Here is an 18,526-nt window from a genome sequence, read left to right on the forward strand (position 1 = left end):
AAAAAAAACATTGTGTAAAATGTATGAATATTTTTTAAATAAACATTTTATTTTGTTCATTGTTTTATTTCTGAATTTAACTTTTTTTTTTAAATAAACTAGTTATTAAGTTGTTTTGCACACCTTGGAGCTCCATACTTATATTTAATACATTTGGGGCATTCACCAACATAGTCACGTGGAAAATTCAGTGTGTATACAGATCTATACAGATGCTGCTATTGTAGGTATATTTTTTGAAATACCACATTTAAATATAAAAAATAAAAGAACAATAGACAAATTAACAGTGTATACAGGAACATTAATGGCAATTTTGATGGCTTTAGAATGGATTGAAGAATTTAAATAAAGTTATAATTTATTCAGACTCAATTGGTGCATTAACACGTATTCAGGAGGTAAATTCAAAATCAAGGCAAGATGTTATATTGGATATAACTCACTCAATTTTCAAGATTAAAAATTATAGATCAGAGGACAAACTAGTATAGATTCCTGCCCATATTGGAATTGTAGGTGATGAGTTGGCTGACAGTTTTGCTAGAAGTGCTGCAAATAAGAATATTGTGAATTTGAAAGTTAAAATAAGTAAAAATGGGGTAGAGAGTTTAATTGAATTATAAATTAAGAAGAAATGGCAAAAACAATGGGCTAGGGGAGAGAAGTCTTGATTTTATTATAGTGTCCAAAAGAAAGTTGTGAAATTTAGAAAATGTTATAGAATTTAAAAAGTAGAAGATATTATATCGATGATGAGATTTGGACATACAGGATTAAACATCACTCTTAAAATAATCAATACACATAGTACAGACTGGTTGTTGTATTCATTGTGGACAAATCGGAACTGTTGAAGTGTTTTTGGAATGTAATAAATATACACAGCTCTTCGTTAAAAACTAAAAACTGCTAAAAAATACATCCCCAGATGATCTTTGAAGTAATTGCTTTATTTCTAACTTACTTTTATTCTTTTTCTGGTTTCTACTTAATTAATTAATTTATTTAGTATCTGAGCCAGCCATACTCTAATCTAGAAGGCAGCACCTTGTTGTTTGCCACCAACATAAAGATACAAGAAGAAGAAACATGGTCACCTGACATATTCTGGTCATGTGATCATAACAGTTAGTGACGTTTTACGTAAATATGGCGGCCTTCATGGAAGCAATGCGTTGTTGATTATTCCGTAAACCTTCAAATTTCACATTTTTCCCCTCCTCGGACGTCTCGACGGAGAGCTGTGGCGGAGATGAAGACCTTCTGCGGCAGAGCGAACCCGACCACCGGAGCTTTGGACTGGGTGGAGGAGAGCGAGGAGTACGACTACCACCAGGAGATAGCCAGGTGGGTCCGAGCCCACCATGCGGCACCAGGAGCGAGGCTAGCGGGAGGAAAACAGCCGCGATGGGCCTCTCTTACAAAAAGATGAAAACTAAACTTTTAAATCAGAGGATATACTTCAGAACATTTCATTTATGTCGGTTTTTATTTGTAGAGAAGAAAGAAAGAAAGATATAAACAAATAAAGGAAGAAAGATGATTCTGAATTTAACCCACCAGCACGAAGTTTTGACCTGGCCAATCAATAGTCAAACCATGATAAAAGTAACTTGATTTAATTATAGATTGAGTCCAAACTTTAAAAATACCCTTAATATTCCACAAAAACATTGGATAAACTGGTAAGAATAAAACGGAAGTTACTCTGAATCTATGGTAATTAAACAGAACCGTTTTACCCAGATGACGGTTATGTTTAATTACCATAGATTCAGAGTAACTTCCGTTTATATATATATATATATATATATATATATATATATATATATATATATATCCTCCCAGGAAAAGCCAAAACTCTAATAAACTTAGGAAAAGCGTCTTCCCAAGAGCTGTGAGGTGTTAAAGAATTGACCTGCTGCGGTCCCCTCAGGGTTTTTTTTTTTTTTATGAATAATATGGTGTTTTTATTGTAGACTAATGTAGTAATAAAAAGACTCTTGAGACAGAAACTATATTTTACCATATTTAATCTAAAAGGCAGAGGGATGTTTACAGCTTCAGTACTGGGCTCTCATAAACAACAACGCAATGTCAGAGAGAGCCCCGTTCTTTCCTCACACAGACATTAAGTAGGACCACCCGTGTCCACCAATTGCACGTTATAATATCAGTGTTCTGTTCATCACATTGGTGGAGAAGATCATACTGTAATGCAGACGTGTCCCATCTGACACATCTTCCATTAATCAGTCGCTCTGTCCAGTCTAAGCGTGTCAGACTCTGTGCCTCCATAGTCTGTTGTTTATCTGCAGTTTCCATGGTTCTCAGTCCAAACTCTGTAATCTCATAATGCCTAACAGAGCCCCCCCCCCCCCTCCCCTGATGGGAGACTGCCGCCCAATGCTTTAAAATCACCCCACTGTTACTAGCCCATCATGTGTTACAATCACTTTACTGTTGTTGCCCGTTTGCACACTATTATCTCAGAATCTAAATGCACATTTCTGTAAATGGAGCCTCGAATCATCATTCCACTAAAGCACCTTATTACCTCATTATCTGTGACTCATGACGGACAACTATTTCATACAAACTTTTAAGTATTAATCTTTTTTTAAAAAAAAGTATCTTTTTTTAATGCTGTAATGAGAAAAAAAAAACCCACTATAACCCTTGTCCATTGCTTGTTTGTTTGTTTGAATTTTATGTGTACTCTTAGCCAGAATGGCCAAAAAGAAATGTTAATTTATAGTGTAATTTATTAATTTACTCATTTTTTAAGGTGGGGTAAAGTACCACCAGTGAAGTGAAGCCTGTTCTTAGATGTGTAATACAACAAGCAGCAAACGTTTTGTATTATATTTTCATTATTTACTATGGCGGGGCATGCCATCTTGATTTATAAGCAAGTTTTAAAGCTCGTAATAAGTTGCACTTTGAATTCAGGTCACCTCTGATATGAGATTATTGAAATAAAAGTAAGTTTTAAAAATAATTTCAGCAATTTGCTCTTATGTAACAAAAGGGAACAAAATCGAGTATTTTATTTTTAAGCCGTATCGCCCAGCCTTACTTTGCTACTTAATTAAAGGGTTGTTTTTAAATGTTTCTTTTAATTACTATTATTTTGAGCTGTTCAGTACCAGGTGATTCTTAATGTACAACAGCTGGCTGATAATTTTTGAAGTCAACACACGTTGAAAAGAAAATAATCTAATTTTTAGTTTTTGTTATTGATACTTGGAGGTTTAGCAGTTTTATTCCTTGATTTGTTATGAGGAGAATTGATTTTGCTTCAGTTTTATGCAGTTTTCCCTAAAATGTTGAACCGATAGGAGAGATCATCAAACCTTCAGCATGAATCTGATGGTATTTCTGTTTATTTCAGGTCGTGTTATGCTGACATGCTGCATGATCATGACAGGGTGAGACCTCCACAAACACCCCCGCTGTTTAACTACATTTAACCACCCATGTAGTGCCTTTAAATATATTAATTTAAGCATGGATGGTGCTCATAAAAGGGATAAATTTAACTCTCTTTATGTCTCATTATTATTGCTTTCGAACCTGTTATTTATTTAATTAAAAGGCTTATTTTATCTATCTGAACTCATTGCCTGCATTCTTTGACAAAGAAAATAAAATCAGGATAATTCATAATAAATAATTATTTTCATATAAAAAGTGTGTTAAAAGAACGTGTCCAGTTGTTTAAATGTTTGCATTCTTTGCCTGAATAATTTTGCCCCCTTTCAGAATGACAAGTACTATAAGGGCATCCGGGCCGCTGTGTCCAGGATAAAGGCTCGGGGCGAACGAGTCGTGGTCCTGGACATCGGGACGGGAACCGGCCTCCTGTCCATGATGGCCGTCACTGCTGGAGCGGACTTCTGTTACGCTGTGGAGGTACGGAAATGTTCAGTAAAATTCCAAGAAGTACGGCAGAAAATGCGAACATACAAAAAAAAAGATATCTTAATTATCTAACATGTGATACCATCTGATCTTTTATGTTTCATGGTTTTTGGCTACTCATCCTTTAAAGTGAGCTATATCAATACATTTGCATTACATTTTTCTTTTAGAATTTAGAAACAGAAAATGAAAACAACATGGATGGTGTAAGTTGTAAACCTGCCTGACCTCTACATCTGAAATCTGCTGCCTTGGTTTACTATAACGGGCTTTGAATACAAAGGCTGTAATAAAAAAAGAGTTTCAAATCTTAAAAGCTACAAAAACAAATAATGTCCAACATTAATGGGCATTATTTGTTTCAGGGATTCCAGCTCAGAATTTGCTATCTTTTTTGACAAATCTGCAATTAGGTGTTCTCTGTGCAAAATTTTCAGACCTCCAGTCTTCGTGTTTTTCTTTCGAGGAGTCAGACCTGTTTTCTGATCTGATAGTTCTCAAAGCTGTCTGAGATATTCAGAGCTTTCAGACTTAGAGCGTCTCTTTTCCTCATTTTGGTCCAGTCCTTGTACCTGACAATGAAAACTGTAGGACAAAATAAGTAGTTTTACTTATTTTACTTACAATATTTGTTGTTGTTTTTCTGCAGGTCTTCAAGCCCATGGCAGAAGCAGCTCAGTGCATCGTGAAGAAAAACAATTTCTCTGAAAAGATCAAGATTATCAACAAACACTCGTCAGACGTGACGGTGGGACCAGGTCAGAAAAATTTGATCTGGTCAGAGGTCTAATAATAAAATGAAAAACTTTAATTTGTGCAAATATCAACTTATCGCTTATCCGCATATTGGAAATGATGTAAACTGTTTTGAACAGTTTCTCAAATAAAACGTTGTTTATTTATTTAGTTCTCTCGGTGAGACAAAGTTTGTTTTTTTACTTTCTTTGTGGCTTCATTTAGTAAATATTTGATCTGTTTTGGCAGATGGGGACATGCATGAGAAGGCCAACCTGCTGATCACGGAGCTGTTTGACACCGAGCTGATCGGCGAAGGAGCGCTGCCCAGCTACGAGCACGCCCACCAAAATCTGGTCAAGGTTGGTAAAAAAAAAACTCTTAACTTTCATCTGCTTTGTCGTTGCTGCTCACTAAAACCCGCTGTTAGCTGGAAAAAAAACGAGAACATGTGTTCAAGGTAAATTTGGATAAACAGAAGCCGCTAAATCTCACATGGGGAAAAATTAACACTATGGAGATGCTTGTTGCTCCACAGTTTAATTAAATCTTTCATGATGATGCCGATAACCATCAGTAGTGTTTTGTTGGAACAATATAATTGGTGCCTGGGCTGGCACTTCCAGATTTAGAGCTATATAATATTGCATTTGAAATGAATAAATTAAGTAGCGTACATGCAGAGCAATAAAATAGCTTTTTGTGTGTGTGTGTGTTTTTTTTTTAAGGAATGTGGGTTGAACTTGGATGATAAAGAAGTCACAGGCTGCTTTGAATCGTTTGCAAAGTTGCTGAAGATTTGTTTCTCAGATACGGCTGGTTAAAAATAAAGCCCAAAACGTCTCCTATAAGGATCTGTCGGCTCCTTTTATTTAGATCTTATGTTGCTCCGAGCCCTCTTTAAGAGAAACTGGTGTTTTACGTTATGCTTGCCGCGCCTCTCTGTTTGCAGGCAGGCTGCGAGGCGGTCCCCCACCGGGCCACCGTCTACGCCCAGCTGGTGGAGTCGGAGCTGCTGTGGAGCTGGGCCCAGCTGCAGCCGGCGGAGGTGGAGGGCGCTCGTCTGGTGCCGCCGCCCGCCGTGGGCCGCTGTGCCGGCGCTCACTCAGTTTGTGACATCCAGCTGAGCCAGGTCTCCCCCAGCAGCTTCACCCCGCTGAGTCCTCTCTGCACCATGTTCAGGTAAGGGAAGGCAAATTTATTTGTATAGCACAATTCAGTACAAAGTGCTTTACATGATTTAAAATATAGGAAAATAAAACATAATAAAAGCAAGTAGGAATAAAATGTAGAAACAAAATAGGACATCAATAAACAGTTGGACTAAAAAAGTTGAAGTAATGCTGTTTCAGTAGAACAGTTTAACTAGAGCAGTCAAAAATAGTCCTAAACAAATGTGTTTTATCTTGATTTAAAGGAACTCAGGCTTTCCGCACTTTTACAGTTTTCTGGAAGTTTATTCCAGATAAGTGGAGCATAGGAACTAAATGCTGCTTCTCCGTGTTTGGTTCTGGTTCTGGTTCTGCAGAGTAGGCTGGAGCCAGAAGACCTTAGTGGTCTGGAGGGTTGATGCACTAATAACAAGTCTGTGATGTATTTAGGTGCTAAGCCATTCGGGGATTTATAGACTAACAGAAGGATTTTAAAGTCTATTTTGTGAGATACAGGGAGCCAGTGTAAGGACTTTAGAACTGGGGTGATGTGCTCTACTTTCTTAGTCTTAGTGAGGATCCTTCTAAGACATTAGTCCTTTAATCCTGGAAATGTTCTTCAGGTGATAGAAAGCCAACTTTGTAATTGTCTTTAGATGCTTTTGAAGGTTCAGGTCTGAGTCAATCACTACTCCCAGATTTCGGGCATGATCAGTGGTTTCTAGCTGAAGCTGTGTGCTAACTCTTGATCTCTCCTCTATGTGTCCAAATATTATTACTTCAGTTTTGTTTTTATTCAATTGAAGAAAGTTTTGGCACATCCATGCATTGATTTCTTCTAGGCATTTACTCAGTGCCTGAGCTGGTTTATAGTCACCAGGTGACATGGTGATGTAAGGTTGAACCCCAGAAGGATGTTCTGCTGCTCTCGTTTCCCATCCGCGCTCAGAGCTGTCTGCGTCTTTTCCAGCGTGGACTTCAGCAAACCCGTCAGCAGTGCCTTCCGGTCCAACTCCGCCCGGTTCGTGGCTCAGTCTGGAGGCCGGGCTCAGGTCGTGCTGTCCTGGTGGGACCTGGACATGGATCCCAGCGGAGCCGTCGTGTGTAGCATGGCTCCCAGCTGGACGTACCCACAGCCGGCGATGGCCCCGGTGAGTAAGGAGTCTGCGGGTGAATCCAGTCGAGTCCTGGTGCGGTTGCTGCGGAGCTGCTCTGCTGATCACAGCTGTGTGTTTTCAGTGGCGGGATCACTGGATGCAGAGTGTTTACTTCCTGCCTGCTGAAATCCCAGTGGCTGAGCAAGAGGAGCTCAGTCTGACGGTCTGCCATGATGACTACAGTCTGTGGTACAGCCTGCAGTCTCACAGCTCCAGGTGGAGAACTCCTTTCTGTTTGAGACGCTGCTGAGGCCAGACTGGCTTCGCACATTTCACTAATTAGCCAACATGTACAGGACTGTCTCAGAAAATTAGAATATTGTGATAAAGTTCTTTATTTTCTGTAATGCAATTAAAAAACATGAAATGTCATACATTCTGGATTCATTACAAATTAACTAAAATATCGCAAGCCTTTTATTGTATTAATATCGCTGATTATGGCTTACAGCTGAAGAAAACTCAAAAATCCTAGTAAGTAAAAAAAAATAATTATAACAGCAAAACAAAATCAAACATTTGAAAATGTCCATTAATGCACTCAGTACTTGGTTGGGAATCCTTTTGCACAGATTACTGCATCAATGCGGCGTGGCATGGAGGCAATCAGCCTGTGGCATTGCTGAGGTGTTATGGATGCCCAGGATGCTTCAATAGCGGCCTTTAGCTCATTTGCATTGTTGGCTCTGGTGTCTTTCAGCTTCTTCTTCACAATACCCCACAAATTCTCTATGGGGTTCAGGTCAGGGGAATTGGCAGGCCAATCAAGGACAGTAATGCCATGGTCAGTACACCAGTTACTGTGAGAATCTGATGTCGTCTCTTAACCACTACCATACTTGTGATTTAGTTTACTGAACCAAGCTGAGTGTTTTTCAAGGCTCAGGAAACCCTGCAGTGTTTCGAGTTAATTAGACGATTCAAGTGATTAGTTGAATAGCCTACTAGTATACTTTTTCACGATATTCAAATATTTTGAGATAGGATTTTTGAGTTTTCTTCAGCTGTACGCCATAATCAGCGATATTAAAACAATAAAAGGCTTGCGATATTTCAGTTGATTTGTAATGAATCCAGAATGTATGACATTTCATGTTTTTAATTGCATTGCAAAAAATAAAGAACTTTATCACAATATTCTAATTTTCTGAGACAGTCCTGTAACGCTTTAGCTAGCCTGACACCCCCCTCCCTCCCCCCGCCTTGATGTTGTAGCCTCCAGGACGGCCGGGCTCAGACCCCCGCGTCTCGGCCGTGTTGCATCTGTCAGGCTCACCTGGTTTGGACCCGCCCTCGTTTCGGCGAACTAAACGACAGACGGCGAACGGGGAGCTACGTGGAAGCGCTTCGCAGCGTAAGCGAACGGCATCGTTACGACTGAGCGGTCCGCGGTTACGTTTGTGTCGCGTTTTAACGTGTGTCGGTACCTCCAGGTTCTGAGCGAGGACAGCGTGTGTCTCTCCGTCAGCGATGCGAGTCTGCTGCCTGTGTTCGCTCACATGCTGGGAGCCAAGAAGGTACGCTGGCTTTGCAAACCAGTTTCCACATAAAAAAAATATCTCAGATTCTTCCTTTGACGTTTGTTTTTGTTCCTGAATCAGGTGTTCAGCTTGGAAAACTCCAGAATGTCCAAACAAGTTATTGAGCAGGTAAATAAATCCAATTGTTAGCTTTTAATTGTTGACTTTGTAACCAAATGATGGGGCGGTGATTTATAAAGCAACTTAGGGCTGTGGTTCCCTGCTGCATGCTGCAGAAGCCTTTTAAATCATCCGTTCTTTTAGGTGAGGTGTGTGGCAGCAAGGAGACGCCTAAAACAGGCAGGACAGCGTCCCTGAAAACCTGAAAACACAAACATTAATGTCTCATCGGTGTATAAAACCCTAATGAAAATAAAGTTTGTTATAACCATAAAAACATATCAGCATAGCGTGGTTTCAAGAAAGCTAGCGGGACCTAGCCTGTAAGCTCCAGGTCAAACGGACATACGGACGGACGGACGGAATTGATGTGTTTTTCAGTTGCATATTTATGGAGAACCAAAACAAACATGGTTATTAAAAAGTGGTGGAACAAAAAAATACAGAGATTGCATAAAAACACAGGCTGTTTAAAAGTAGTGACTAAAGTTATTAAGAGCCGCTATGACCCAGGTCTCCCCCAGCAGCTATATATAGAGCTATATAATATTGCATTTGAAATGAATAAATTAAGCAATGTACATTTATACTATTTCGTCTGTTAAAACAAGCTTTTAATGTGACAGATAAAAAGGATTTTTTTAAAACTCAGGGGTCGTGTTAAACCTGTTAAAGCTGACATGGAAAGAAAATATGATCAAGGATCAAAAAATGTTTAAGTAGACAAGATGGACTTTGTTGCCGTGTGAGATTAGTAAGGCAATGGGATTTAAATACTGCACTCAATGTATGGAGGTTTATTATCTCACTGATAGGTGGGGCTAGAAGTAAATTTATTAATGTCTCATTGGTGTATAAAATAAAGTTTTTTATAACCGTAAAAACATATCAGCATACCGTGGTTTCATGAAAGCTAGCGGGACCTAGTCTGTAAGCTCCTGGTGAAACTTTTACAAAAAAAGAATTATTGCATTTTTCAGTTGCATATTTATGGAGATAAGATAAGATAAGATAGGCTTTATTGATCTCACAATGGAGAAATTCACTTGCCACATCGGTTCATACAAGAAGGTGCAGAGTAGGAAAGGTGCATTCAGTTATATACAGTAAATCTTCATATATACAATGGATCAAAAAGGATAAAAAAAAAAAAAACTTAATTAAAAAGGTGAGGAAACAAAAAAATACAGAGATTGCATAAAAACACAGGCTGTTAAAAGCAGTGAGTAAAGTTACTAAGAGCCACTATGAGCCAGATGTGGCTCTGAAGGGTTGCAGGCTCACACCTTCAGGTGAATCTTTCTGTTCAGCATATAAGAAATCTTCTGACCAGGAGAGGCGTGAGTGTTGCCATACCCGCTGTGTGGCGCCGACCTCAATCTAAGGCTTCTCCTTCAAGTAAAAGGCCTTGATCACAATTCTGATCTCTGGCATGAATAAACTGGCATCAAAATGTCCTCCAGGAACAACCTGGGAGATCCTGCAGATGACCTGTGCAATCCCAGCAGGGCGGAGCCCTGAGAAAAAGTGATAAAGTGTTTCAAAGGTCAGAAAGTTAGAAGTTTGGGTCTGTGACACAGAAACTCCCCCAGTCGTACGTAACCTTACAATCAGAAACCAACAAACTACGATCAACTCCAAGCCCTAAAGTAAGAATTTACCCAGAGTTTAAAACAAAACGCCCATTCCATTTTAAAAATCCCAGGTTTGGCACATATTAGCTGGGGACCTAATGCGGATGGGAAAATCCTAACCCTTAAGTACCTTTTTGCTCTGCAGGTGTTGGAAGCCAACTCGTTGAAAGGAGGAGTGGAGCTGCTGGAGATCAGGCCTGAGCAGCTCACCAGTCAGGATCTCAGAGGAGAACAGGTACCTGTTTGGTTGGAGCTGTTGCTGCTTGTGATTAGCCAAGGCTGTTGATGAGGACCTAGTTTGTAACTTTTATTTATTAGCTCATTTGGAAAAAAGAGCAAGAGGATGAAATCATCGTAGTTTTGTATCAGAAAGGATCAGAATTATTTACTTCTCCCAGCGCTCAGCTGCTGGCCAGACTGGTGTTCATTTTAAGAATATTAGTAAACTTGTTCACAATTTCTCAGTGCTGTGTGTTTTTAAATGCAAAGTTTAAAAACAAATTCTAAGAGAAAAATTTCACATTTTTATTTTACACTTTTTACTTTTGTGTTTAGGTTTACTAAAGCCATTTTGAGTCAAATTAACATTTGTGACAAATGGAAATGACCCTATCAAAACGAGGTGGAAATCGGCCAGTTGTCATTCTTAATTTCATAGGGATCGCCACTCAGCACGTCAAATACTAAATAAACAGATTACATTTTTTATCCCACATTTATTAAATGCATCAAACCAAAGAGCTCAAAACATTATAGGCAGTTTGTAATTTAATAAAACTCTGATAAAGGTTGGCTACATTCTTAAATGCATGAACGAAGATAATCTTGTAAGTAGTGCAGCACTTTATACTATTTGCCATATGTTTTGTTACGTTTTGATACAAAAAAAAAGTTCTGGTCAGTCAGACCTAAAATTAAAACAGGATTCCGAAATCTGATCATTGTAACGCGTGATAAACATGTCAAAGAGTCTCATTTTGTTCCCCAATGCGGTACCGCGCACGTGACTTCACCGTCTCAAGAGCAACGCCCCTTTTGCCGCTTAGGTAGGGCATACAGGAGAGAACGCATACAGGAGAGAACGCACGGATAACAGATATGACCGACTTTACAGCCGTTAAACTTTCCCAAGAAGATGTCCCAGGCACACGGATTACTGGTCGCACTGTCGAAGAACACACCAACCTTCAGCTCAAACGATGGCTTGAGGTTCGAGGGCTTAAAAAGACTGGAAAACTGGCCGAGTTGATGAACGGTAAGCTTTGTTTTTTTTTTCCTGCGCGGCGATCATGGCAGCGTCGGCCGTTTTTTTTTTTTTTTTTGTTGTTGTTTGCAATCACCGTCCAGGAATGGGTATATGTTTAATGTTTGTCTCATTTGAAATGTTTTTGAGTAAGCCTGGTAGCAGGCTATCATGTTAGCGCCTGCTACCATGATAGCCTATATGCTGTCATGGTAGCAGGCGCTACTTTATTAACATGTCGGCCACCAAAATACTCTTACCTTGACTTGATGTCGCTGGAATTGGGTCAGGATGTTCTTCGGTTGTGCCCTTTCCTCCGACAAAATGCTTGCTACATATGTACTTGAATTTGGTAACTTTTTCCGGGTTGAACTGTTGTGTAGGCCGACCGCCCCGGTGTTCCAAGCGTACACATTTTTCCTTGGCAGTCTTGAAGAAAACATCCTTCATATGCGGCCGATCAGCGTAACTCGAGTCGCTGTTGCACGTTCCATAGCAACAATGTTTAAAAACCATGGTCTTAGATTTGGAAAAAGCAGTCGTTTACCGAGTAAAACCTAGGCTAACGCACGTCTCTTACAGCGAAACAACGGCGGCTTTCCGGAGTTTGCCCCACTGCGTACCACGTGATGTGACGTCATCGTGACGTTGTGTTTCTAAAAATAGCTCGCGCGCGGTACCGCATTAACACAAAGTAATTAAAATGTTCTTAATGTTTGGTTATTTCAGAGGAAAACAATCCAAGTTAAAGACGCAGACGTATGTTGTATGTTCAGATAATCTAAAACATGATTTTACGCCTCCTGCAGATTTCCGTCCTGATGGGTGAGCCGTACTTCAGCACCAGCCTCCTGCCGTGGCACTCCTTGTTCTTCTGGTACTGTCGGACCGCTTTGGCGGGCCTCCTACGACCCGGCGCCGCCATCCTGCCCTGCTCTGCCTCCCTGCATGTGGTTGCTGTGGAGTTCCAGGTCAGATAGTTCGATAAAATCTCTGCAAAGGTTCTGAGCTTGTATTAGATGGTTAGATCCGCCCTCAAATGTGCGCCGTTCCCGTTTTCTTGACTCCTCCCATAAGATTTTCTCCTCAAATCTCAGAGCTAAAATAATCCTGACTGCCGTGTACTGCAAATATGCTAACTTCTTTTGTTAAATTGTATAGTCGTTATCTGCTCCACCTGTCAGGAACTTGTGGTTTTTAATTAAAATGTTGAGAAAATGACGTTATTCATATATTATGGATGATTTCATCTCATTGTTTCTTTAGAAGAACAAACTGTTGTGATGCTTTTGTTAGATGATTTGATAGTTGTAAATTAACATTTTTCCCCATTCTCCCCACATCGTCCCTACTAATCTGACTGCCAGGCCACTGGGAGTTCATTTATGATTTCCAGGGAAAATGTTGACTGAATCACTAAACTGGGGAAATAAAATGGGGGCATTATCCTAAATTTATAAACCCTCTGCACATTTTACCCGAGTAATTTCAACCTTTTCTTGAAGTTTTCTGACTTCAAACTCTAAATAGGATTTTTATTGGCTGCTGGAAACGGTAATAATTATAACAGGATTATAAAATGTGACCTGGCATACTGATGCCTGAAACTCACTGTATGTATTATCTGTTAGGAAAAACAGTTAATTGAATGATTACATGATTTTTAAAGTTAAAATATGCATTTAGCCTGTAAAACAAGGAGTTCTGGAAAAAATATGAACATTAAAATAATAGATTTTTTTTTTTTTTTTTTTATTCGTCAGATTTTTCAGAGTTTTGTTCAGCTCTCATTCCCTCTGTCCCTCAGGTTCTGGAGGTATCACCTTATCTTTTGGTTGTCCCACTTGCCAATCATTCTAACGCACTCACGCCATAGTGCTCTGCTTGATTTATGTATGTAAATAGTTTTATTATGTTGGGAATAATTTATGTTTATGTGGAAATGAGAAGAGAAAAAAAAGAAAGGGAGAAAAGGTGAAAGAAAGAGGAGACAGTAGAGAGAGATTGACAAAACCTCATCAGTCTGCTTCATTACCTGCAAAGAGAGATGTAAAAAGAACAGCACAACCAATAGAATTACAGCTTGCTGGCTGCGCACTTCTAGTGTTTATGTACCCAGTTAGCTTAGCAGTTAGCTTAGCCATTAGCTTAGCGGTTAGCTTAGCCATTAGCTTTGTTGTTAGCCGTTCATTGTAGCTCCGCTGTTCTCACCGTAGACTTTGTACATGGCTGAGAGTCAGAAGAAGCAAACCGTGTACAAGTTTATGAGAAGAGGAAGGACTTAGTAGAAAGAAATAAGACCGGAGTGGATTTGGGAGATTTTTTTTCCTGTGATCCCCCAGAACAGCAGGTGAGACGGTCCTGCACAGTTATTCAAAAAGGGACTTTGGGAAACTTCGGGAAAAATCGCAGACTCTACCTTTAGGCTCTTCAGGCTGTTATTTCCTTGATAACTGAAAATCTACACAGAGTTATTGCTACATATGGAAACAAACACATTTCTAGATTTACATGCAAGCAGACACTTAAGGTATTTTAAAAATAAATTAGATTCTAAACATGCCTAACATTAAAGGATACAAGTAATTTCTTTGCAGCTGATTTTACTTGTTTAGTTTTAACCTAATCTATGACAGAACTAGGATCTTCTTTCCCCCTTTGAAAAACGTTATTGCTGAAAATTGGCAAGATGCAAAAGAAATTTGAAGCAAATCCCTTAAGATTTAAAAATTAATCATTATGGTCTTTTGTTGTCATTTTTGCCAGGATTTGTGGAGGATAAGAGCGCCGTGTGGAACCTGTGAAGGCTTTGATGTCACTCCCATGGATGAAATGGTCCAGGTAAAGTCGACTTTAACCTATATTTGTGCATTTTTATTTCTGTACTATTGGGATATTACTTTCAAAGTTTTAGGTTTAGGAAAAATTACATTGTTGTTGTGTGTTCTGCTTTTGAAAATATGCACATATCTGTCCCAAACCACAGAACGAAAGTCTGAATTTAGAGTAGTTATGTGTTAGATTTAGTTGTGCAGTAGTTTAAGCACTAACCAATCTCTTTAGATGTTTTTGGACCTTGAGGGTTTTTTTTTTTTGGACCATAAGGCGCATTAAATACTCTTCCCAAGTGTGTAATATTGCTCCACCCCTTCACGTCCACAGCTCTCTATCCATCTCTGTTAGGAGGACACAGTAGTTGGACTACACTGCCTGTTTCTCCCATAAGGACAAAATTAACGTAACATTTATACTGAATTAACTTACTAGGTTTATTGTTGCTAGCGCGTACTCCGAGTGTGGGCTGCCTTACGTGAATGCACTTCTAGTTTAGGCATTACAGTCAGGCAGTCTTGTAGACAGCTCAGGGGTCCAATCAGGTAGTGACACAAGCTGTGTCTCAATTCGCAGGCTGCGTCCTTCGAAGGACGCATTTTAAGGCCGGTGACGTCACAACGATGTGCGGAGGCTGTCACATTTGGCAAAAATTCTGAGGATGTTTAAAATACAGCCTTCGAATGCGTCCTCCTTTTCCCCAAATTCTGAGGATGCACCGCTACCATCCTTAGTGGCCTCGCCTGCCATAAGATTTCCCGAGGTGCTTTGCTCGCTTTTTTAGTGATAGTGAAAGTAGTGATTTAAGTCAGTTATTTACAGGGTTTGTACACATTTAACTATTCAATTCAAATTACTAAAGTTACAAACATAAGCTTGTATCAACTCATACAAATAAATATAAAATTTTATATTTAAACATATTTGTCAATCTGCTGACAAGCGTTTTTTTAATAACTGGTATATTATGATCATTAGCAGGCCCCTGGGTGAAAATAATAGCAGGTAAATGTTGCCTCTCCACTGCGCTCTCCCAGCCTGAGAAAAATTCGTTGCCGGTTTTCCTGCCACCGAAGCCGTCTAAACCGACTCTCCTCCTCCACTAACAAGTAAATAAACGTCGTGTCGCAACCAGGAAGTGCTCCAAAGGCTAGACCGTCCCATTTACCAATGGCTGAGGATCCTCCGGAGCATCCTCCGATGGCTGGGTCCTCCTAAGGCTGAGTAGGCTGGGTCCTTCGGAGGACGCAGCCTGCGAATTGAGACACAGCTACAGTGTATTGTAATGCTCCAAATATCTATTGAGCGGAGCGGCTTTGTTGCTAACCAAAGTCGTACTCACACATTTTAACAGATGAATTTTTGAGAAGATTTAAGGATTTTAAGTGTGCTTTGTAGTTAAGTTAAGAAATGGTGCTGGGCTTCTCACACATGAGTAAAAATCAGAAGAATAATGGTAGTTCACAGTCACAACAGTTAGATTCAGGTCCTATTTGTCTGTATTTAGTCAACATAAACACTTGATTCAGGAAAACTGTGTTTCCACAGCGGTCTCTGGATTTCCGTGAGTCCCGCGAGGCTGAGCCACACCCCCTTTGGGAATATCCATGTCGAGCGCTCACTCAGTCCGCCGCCGTCATGACCTTTGACTTCACTCAGTGTGTTCCTAAACAGCCAATCAGCAGCCAGGGCTCGCTACCCCTCATAAGGTACGTTCATTATGATGCTACTTAAAAGGGGAGAGTCAGAGAAATGTTTGTGTATTTTTTATAGAATTATTACATTATTATTTATTACATTATTTTAATGTTTGTGTTTTGATTCATTTTAGATTATTATTTTACTGAGTAGCTCTATTTTTTTCATACAAGAAAGGCCTTTTTTCCCCCTTTTTTATTATTTGGAAAAATACCATAGTAAAAGGGGCTCAATTTGCCTGTCGGAATACCAGAAAGAAACTTTATTTTTATTTCAAACCATTTTCCTTTATTATATTATGTTCAAGCATTGTTTCATAATTCAAAATACTCATTTTGTAAAGGCGGTAACTGTTTAAAAATGTTTCAGGACTGGTCGATGTCATGGTGTCGCCTTATGGATGGAGTACCACCTGACTGATGATGTCACGGTCAGCGGGGGTCTGACTCAGCCAATCAGCGAGCAGGTGGGACTCATAAATAAACTCTGTTTAATATTAAATTTAGGTGGACATTTAAAAACAAAAAAACATTTAGTACTGTACTGTGTTAATGTGTTTGCACCTTTACAGATTTCCATATGACTTTATTTCCAAAGCGCTCCTTGTAGATGATTAAAGTGCTGTGCAAAAAACATAGGACAGGGAATAGGAATAAAACAAGTACGGGTACATAAGGGTAAAATATCTAAGACACAGATGCCAGCTGGGTTGTGACGGGCATACACTACGATATTTTCAATCATTGCACTCAGATGCAACTCAAACCGTACGCTGAAACCTCGGTTTAAAAGTTCACAGCTCTCCATTTCTGTTCTTACTGTACGGCCCGACGCTCTGATGTGATCTGAATGCTCACACCTTACGTCTAAAATCTACGTCGGACTCAGCCCCGTAGAGAGATGCCGCTCGTCAGACTCGTCTACCCGGAAGCCAAATGTAAACAGTAGAAGAAGAAAAAAGGCGGAAGTGTCAATGCTCTCTGTTAAATCTGAGGCTCACTAGAACGAAACACCCTGCCTTGGCTATTCTACAAGTTGCTCCTCCGTAGTTTGACTCCATGTCACACGTACCGCCGCCATGCTTCTCTACGCTCCTATGTTTTCATCTAAGAAGAATAATTTCCTTGTTTGCACATGCGCAGTCTTATTTTAAATTCTACATGTGGAGTCATCTTCTCTCCCTGGCGATCAGCACGGGTCGGTTGTTCTATCGGTTGTACAGTTTTTATTTATTCTCTTAATGCACAGCGATTTGGACAACCATGTTGTTTTTAAAAGTGCCGTATTAAATAGTCAACTTTATTTAGAGTTCTTTGTTATTTCTGCTTTTTAAGAAGATAGTTAGTTCAAATATGGATTTAAGTATCAATAATGGGGAAGCATAGATAGATAGATAGATAGATAGATAGATAGATAGATAGATAGATTGATTTCCATGATGGTTACATTTGGTAAAACTTGCACTGCTTATAAACTATGCTGACTGAATATCAGTTATAGTCCAAACTTAAACAAACTTAATTGTTTTCTCTTCTTTTTTTAAATCTCTGCTACATTTAAAAACCCACAATCTTGGCTGGGATGCATCATTGTCACATGACTGAACAAAAACTGAATGTCCGCACCCCTCTCCTTGTTGAAACACAGGCACAAAGACCAACTAAATAAAAATAAACATCCCTTGTTTAGATCGGCCCAGTTTTACTAATCAGACCGATATGTTGAAAAATGACTAACATTGTTCGATACCGATGTTGATGCCGATAAATTTAATCCATCCTTAATCAACAGGCAGGTTTGGGATTCCAGTTTGTTTGTTTTCACTTTAATTTGATTGTACATATGGTCTTGAACTGATAAAAAATTTTAAATATCTAATATCTGATCCCTGATGTTTAGTGTAAACTCTGCTGCAGCCGGCCTGGTAGGACAAGTAGATATGATGAAAACATCAATTAAAAGCTGCAGATTTAATTCTGTGTGTATCTTTTAGTTGAGCTGGATTTAACCGGTTTCCGCCTCCTTTGTGTTTCCTGCAGGGAAGCTGCGAGTGGAGTCGACACAGGAAGCAGGGCGTCTATTTCCTGAGGTCGGCGTGGGACAGTTCAGGAGACGGCAGGGCCGCGGTTTCGTACAGCTTCACGTTTGAGCCCAGCTCAGGAGACATAAAGATGGACTTTAGCATCGCAGGTCCGTGACGTGAAACTCCGTCACTGAACAAAGAAGTTTTACCTCGACTCTCTTGCTTTGGAGCGCATTTAACAGTGTTTACTATTGCTGTAATGATCGAAGTTACCGTTTGCCTTTTTAATGATACGCAAGTATCTGAGGAAGTCTCAGGGCCAAACAGGCTTTGGTGTCGACATATAATCTACATAAATTATCCTGGACTAACAGACCAACTGTTAAACAAAGCCAAGCGTTGTCTTGTTTTATTATTATTATTATTACACAGTTTTGTAGTTGAGTGGAAATATTGACTTTTCTGCAAACTGACACTTTGCACAGT

At 39.6% G+C, this 18,526-nt stretch overlaps 1 protein-coding gene across 2 annotated transcripts; it reads left to right on the forward strand.

Annotated features, from left to right (window-relative positions):
* Positions 1–1,106: 1,106 nt before the first annotated feature.
* Positions 1,107–18,436, forward strand: prmt7 (protein arginine methyltransferase 7). Of its 2 annotated transcripts, XM_012867519.3 has the most exons (17): positions 1,107–1,350; positions 3,398–3,434; positions 3,769–3,918; positions 4,577–4,685; positions 4,912–5,024; positions 5,615–5,844; positions 6,784–6,964; positions 7,053–7,186; positions 8,186–8,324; positions 8,404–8,487; positions 8,572–8,619; positions 10,390–10,479; positions 12,297–12,458; positions 14,254–14,328; positions 15,868–16,028; positions 16,387–16,483; positions 18,057–18,436. In XM_012867519.3, the coding sequence occupies exons 1-17, from the start codon at positions 1,256–1,258 to the stop codon at positions 18,213–18,215; spliced, it is 2,064 nt and encodes a 687-aa protein (XP_012722973.2). In that variant the 5' UTR covers positions 1,107–1,255; the 3' UTR covers positions 18,216–18,436. The 2 variants fall into 2 exon arrangements, with proteins under 2 accessions (XP_012722973.2, XP_035981031.1); XM_036125138.1 differs by lacking the exon at positions 1,107–1,350 and having other exon boundaries at positions 3,362–3,434.
* The last annotated feature ends 90 nt before the right edge of the window (positions 18,437–18,526 follow it).

Source organism: Fundulus heteroclitus, chromosome 2 (assembly GCF_011125445.2).
Source record: "Fundulus heteroclitus isolate FHET01 chromosome 2, MU-UCD_Fhet_4.1, whole genome shotgun sequence".
Taxonomy (NCBI): Eukaryota; Metazoa; Chordata; class Actinopteri; order Cyprinodontiformes; family Fundulidae; genus Fundulus; species Fundulus heteroclitus.